This window comes from Stylophora pistillata, chromosome 1, assembly GCF_964205215.1.
Source record: "Stylophora pistillata chromosome 1, jaStyPist1.2, whole genome shotgun sequence".
Classification (NCBI taxonomy): Eukaryota; Metazoa; Cnidaria; class Anthozoa; order Scleractinia; family Pocilloporidae; genus Stylophora; species Stylophora pistillata.
Genome location: NC_142519.1, coordinates 8,929,988 through 8,935,205, shown reverse-complemented (window position 1 = coordinate 8,935,205; position 5,218 = coordinate 8,929,988). Strand labels below are relative to the sequence as shown.

The 5,218-nt window shown below is 36.4% G+C and overlaps 1 protein-coding gene across 1 annotated transcript; it reads right to left on the bottom strand.

The window, feature by feature from the left end:
* Positions 1-4,261: 4,261 nt before the first annotated feature.
* LOC111326733 (BLOC-1-related complex subunit 5) lies at positions 4,262-5,158 on the bottom strand. The gene has a single exon (XM_022930804.2). It carries the CDS (start codon positions 5,037-5,039, stop codon positions 4,410-4,412), a length of 630 nt encoding a protein of 209 aa, XP_022786539.2. The 5' UTR covers positions 5,040-5,158; the 3' UTR covers positions 4,262-4,409.
* Between the last annotated feature and the right edge of the window lie 60 nt (positions 5,159-5,218).

The window sequence follows — 5,218 nt, the reverse complement described above, 5'->3', positions numbered from 1 at the left end:
TCATCATCTTCAACTTGTAAAACATAGCCACAGCAGCTTGCATTTTTGCTGTGTGTTATTCTAAACCTGTGTCAAGAGGGACAAACAGGCTGTCTGCAACAAAGACTAAGCCATTCATGATATTAATTTTCCTAACTCACTAAGGAAAAGAAATTTTTTTGTCTTCTCTCCCCCTCCTCAGACTCCATGACATTTTGTAAATATACACACTGACCTCCTTCTAGTGTTACTAAACAGGCCCCGGTTGTTCGAAGGATGGATAACGCTATACACTGGATAAATCTCTATCCGGTGGATAGTGCAATACGTTTTGGTAACACTTATCCGCTAGATAGCGATTTATCCGTTGGATAGCGTTATCCGCCCTTTGAACAACTGGAGCCAGATTCTTTCCTCATGTAGTCTGTGCAACATTAACCATGTGATATCCATGCCAAATAAGTTTGTTGTTGTATTCTTTCATTCAATAATTTTACATAAAACATCTCTGCATAGAAGAGCTAAGCCTGGGTTTTATAACCAACTGGTGGAAATGGGTCCATCCTCCCTCCCCACCATTCTCTGGAGGAGGAAGGAAGGTTTAACTTAGGCAAGGGAATTGGAGTCCTAGCTACTCCCTTTTTTAAAGGGTCAAAGAAATTCTTGACCAGTTAAAAATTCTTCACACACAGTTGTTACATAAAATATGTACATTTTGCTGCTTCATGGTTGACCCTCACACCTGGTTTCTAAGAGAAATCACTTGAAAGTCTCAGCTTTCCTGGGTGATCCTTGAGGCCAATTAAGAGCAAGAAACTATTTATTTAAATTAACAAATTGACCCCTGAATTCCATTTCCATTTTATTTTCTGCCCTTGTAAGTGGCCTATAGTCAGTGATGTTTGTCAGTATATAGCCCATTTAGAGTTAGTTTTTAGTGCCTTTAATGTTTAAATAGTTTGAACAGTTTACCTTGCACTCACTTATTGCATGCAAGACTGTATTGTGTCTTGAGCTTAGTAACTTTTGAAAGCTCTTATTCTAAAGAATGAAAAATGTATCTTATTGTTTGTAGAATACCTGGTGTGTGGTAATGTTTCTTCAATAAAATGAATGCTTCAACCCTAATCAGCGAAATGAATGCTTAACCCTAATCAGTAAAAGGAGTGCTTAACCCTAATCAGTAAAATTAAAATGGTTTAAAAAATTTTAAACTGGTTTAAAAAAATTGAACTGGTTTGGAAAAAATTAAACTAGAGGAGAAAATTGAACTAACAACATACATATATAAGAAGTAATGTGGCACATGAGGATGGACAACTTCGAGCGAAGGAAGACATATACTCAATAAAAAATCTGAAAAGTTTAATAGAAAACGTTTTGGTCCGAGACCTTCATCAGTTGTAATACAATAACTTACAAACTCCTTAAATAGGTTTACAAAGAGGGCGTGATGACACGCACTAACAAGAACAGTAATTACTATGCGAAAAATTATCACAATCTACGAGAAAAACAAACATAGGAATTAAAAAATTGTCGAATCCACTGAAAATGTTAAGAACCTGCATTGAAATAAGGCGAGAATTGCACCAAAATTCCCAATCAAAGCTGAGACCGGGACCTTTTTAAAAGCGCCAGGAATTTCACTCCAAAAGAAAGAATAAACTACCGGTATAATTGATGTGGAGAATTTTTTCAAATTGGGCGAGTATCAAAGTGTGTATGGAGTTTGACTGATGAGTGGATCAACTTGTGTTGGTCTACGAAACAGGCTGTATTAAAATCCATATATGCGTAACTTGAGTAGTCCATTTGCCACTGTAATCGCTCCTTTACTGTTGAGCACTGTCCTGGATTCTCCGTTGCCTATTTCGCTTATATATATATTTAACAATTATTCCACGAGTGTGCATTGGATATGAGATGATAGATAGCCAACAAGGAGCGTAGCGCTGAGTTGGTTATAATCATCTCATTCAACAAGTGCGAGTGGAATAATTGTTTTATTAAAAACATTAAATTATTAAATTTTTAGCTCCCTTTTAATTTTAAGCTGATACGCATGCTTGCCATATTTGTGGATTATGGTATATTGGCTGATACACCATAATGGCTAAGCCAATAAAAAGTCTTGAATTGCATTATCCAATGATCTAATTTTTAATAAATATATATAAGTAGAAACTTGTAAGGGGTCCCACAAACAATGCTGATCAGTCTCGAAGTGATTGTGGGCTCTTGAAATAATGTAGATAAAAGCAGAAATATGATGGTCAAGAGGCCAACTCCAATGTAGCTTTGTTGGTTTATTAGCTCGATGTTTCGACCATCTCGGTCTTCCTCAGGAGCATACTAATTACATGAGCAATATTCAAATTTAAATATACATATATGTATGAATAAAATTGGTGAATAAAATTGTCGGATAAAATTGCCAAAATTGGCATTTGGCAATTTCATCCGACGAGTGCTACACAAGCTGTGTAGTACGAAACTAAATAGCAATAAATGTCAAGTCAAGTCTTCAGTTGACCACTCTGTTCTCTATTATTTAACAATTATTCGCCAAAGGCGAGGTGAATATCGTCGAATAATCCCCGAGACGAAGTCGAGGAGATTATTCGACAATATTCATCGAACCTGAGGCGAATAATTGTTTTAGTATAATTTCAAAGCTGAGCAACAGAGAAATTTCTAAAATCATAACATTTTAGTAACATTTATTAACATTTCATTCGAACATTTTATATAAACCGCGTGGAGCGGTTTATATAGCGTCATATAAGGAACCGCTCGACCAATCAGATTGCTGGAAACTCTTTGCTCAGCTCTGAAATTATACTAAATTTATATATATAATTATATATATATATAATTATATATGATACTGTAAAAGCCCAGAGATAAGCTGCACCTGCAGATAAGCCACACCCTGAATTTAGCAGCTCAAATTTTGGAAAAGTTTTTTTGAAAGAAATCAAAAGAAATCCAGAGTCGAGTCTTCTTTATCCACTGTTCATCAAACGTAAACTCAATATTAACATTGCAACGGAAAATACTTCAAAGTCTTACCCACAATTTTAGCACTTTAATATAATGTACATCATTTGTACCAACTTTGACATATGATTGGCCCTTTTCTGGTATTTTTTGACAGGAATTCCTTCATTCAACACAGTTTTTCCATAGATTTTTGCATTACAACAAACAAGAACGTGTGCAGAACATTCGAAGCATAGTAACCAGGCATTAGATTGAACGCGAAAATGGAAATTAGTGTTGACATTCACAACGCCTTTTTCAAATGTTCCCACAGATAAGCTGCACCCCCAATTTCTAGCAACGATTTTTGAAAAAAAAGTGTGGCTTGTACGCAGGCTTTTATGGTATATCATGGGACATTTTGGAGTGTAGTGTCACTGAGTAATTTATGAGTTGTGCCATATTTTGATGAGTTCATAGGTCAATCAAAATACAAGCAAGTAAAATTCAAAGTAATACTACCCACCAAATCATAAAATAAGTTATTTATTATCCAACTTCTTTTTTACTTGCCAGGTATTTCCATTCATTTTTGTAAGAGGCAGGAAAAGCAAAGTAGATAGAGAAGCATGGGGCCTGCAGTTAACTGGTTAAACATGTCTTTACAGTACAAAATAACCAACTGTTCAATATCAAAGGATATTTTTACCCTATTAGCATGTTATTTGTACTCTACTTTGTGCAGTTGGGTGAAAAATGGATATTATTCACCTTTTTTAGGGAAGATAAAGACAACTGTCTAGTTTGATTTGTTTAATTACAGGGGTCCATCAGGAGCATCAACAAGAAAAGCATTAAGAGGTGATCCAATTTTCCCTTCACAAACTGACTATTTTAAGCCTTGCATTGTAATTTGAGCGTACACTGCTGGTCATCAAACCTTTCAAGAGCTAGGGTTTGGAGCTACAGTTTATCAAATGGATCCCATATTGCTACACATGCCTTCAGTCATAGATCACAAATGACATCAAAATGAGACAAAAAAAAAATGGCACACAGAACAGCCTAGTTTGTCACTGATGTGCCTTCTTCCCACATTTTGATATCTGTAATCTATAACTGAACAGACCCACGGCATTATGGAATCTAATTGTTTTATATGATAAAGAAGCAAAAAAAAAAAAAAATTGAATGATTTCTCATCTAAGCATCCGACTTCCATTATATCATAAGAGCCAATAAAAAATGCATGCACAATTTAGATTATTTTATAATACTACATGGAACATAAGGCAACTCAGGTCAAACTTGTCTCTTTAGTTTATGAGACAAGGAATAACACAGCAAATAATGTAATTCACTGAGAGGTAGATAGGTGGGTCTCTCCTTTAAAGCTAAAAATAAAGGCTCTAGATATGTTGCCTTAAGTTGTTATTGCCTCAGTATTATCGTTGTATACTATATGGAGATAAAGAAAACTCTTCGAGGCGTTCTTCATCAGGTAAAACGTTATTCAACCTTTCCATCATGGGAACAAGGCGCTTAAGATTAGCATCAATTCTTCTCAGATTTGCATTCATTTCTTCAACTTTTTTCATCTGCATCGCTACCCGAGATAATCTTTTGTATCTGTCGTTCACTCTTCGTAGAACTGAGGCACAGTAAGAATCCATTTCTCGAATCCGTGATGACAGCATAGATTGATCAAACGACACAGCCTCAGCACACTGCTTTAAATGTTTCTCATAGCGCGAACACAACGATAAGCAAGGACGCAAATCGAATTTATCAAAGAAATCTAAGTCTCTACTCGCAGGTACATTGACAGTGCTTCTCAGCAGTGGTAAGAAATAAGGTAATTTGTTCAAATTCCTTATATCGAGATCTTCAGTCTTGGAAACAAGTTTTGTCTTTCCAGTTGGCGCATTGACGACCATGATGTCTTCCAGTTTCGCTCGCTGTTTGGATTTCGATTTTCCATCTTCATCTTTGACTTTCCCCAAGGATTGCGCGGTATATGGAACATTTGGATGACCCATCTGACCCGGAAAACTATTGCTTTGCTCTTGTCCCATAGTTAACCTCTACCTGACGATCAACTAATCTTTTTTCGGTGGACACGTTTGGTTTCGTCCGTAGATCTTCCCATCCGCCATCTTTGACCATGCAGGTAGTTTCCAGTGTCCTTACGGTAGCTCTTACTTGTACCCTGGCCCTTCCAGGTTAGCCTGCCGGCGGCCGCGAGCAAGCCCGT

Bases quoted from the DNA above. Each gene is read 5' to 3' on its own strand.
- LOC111326733 (XM_022930804.2), bottom strand. From the start codon at position 5,039: ATGGGACAAGAGCAAAGCAATAGTTTTCCGGGTCAGATGGGTCATCCA.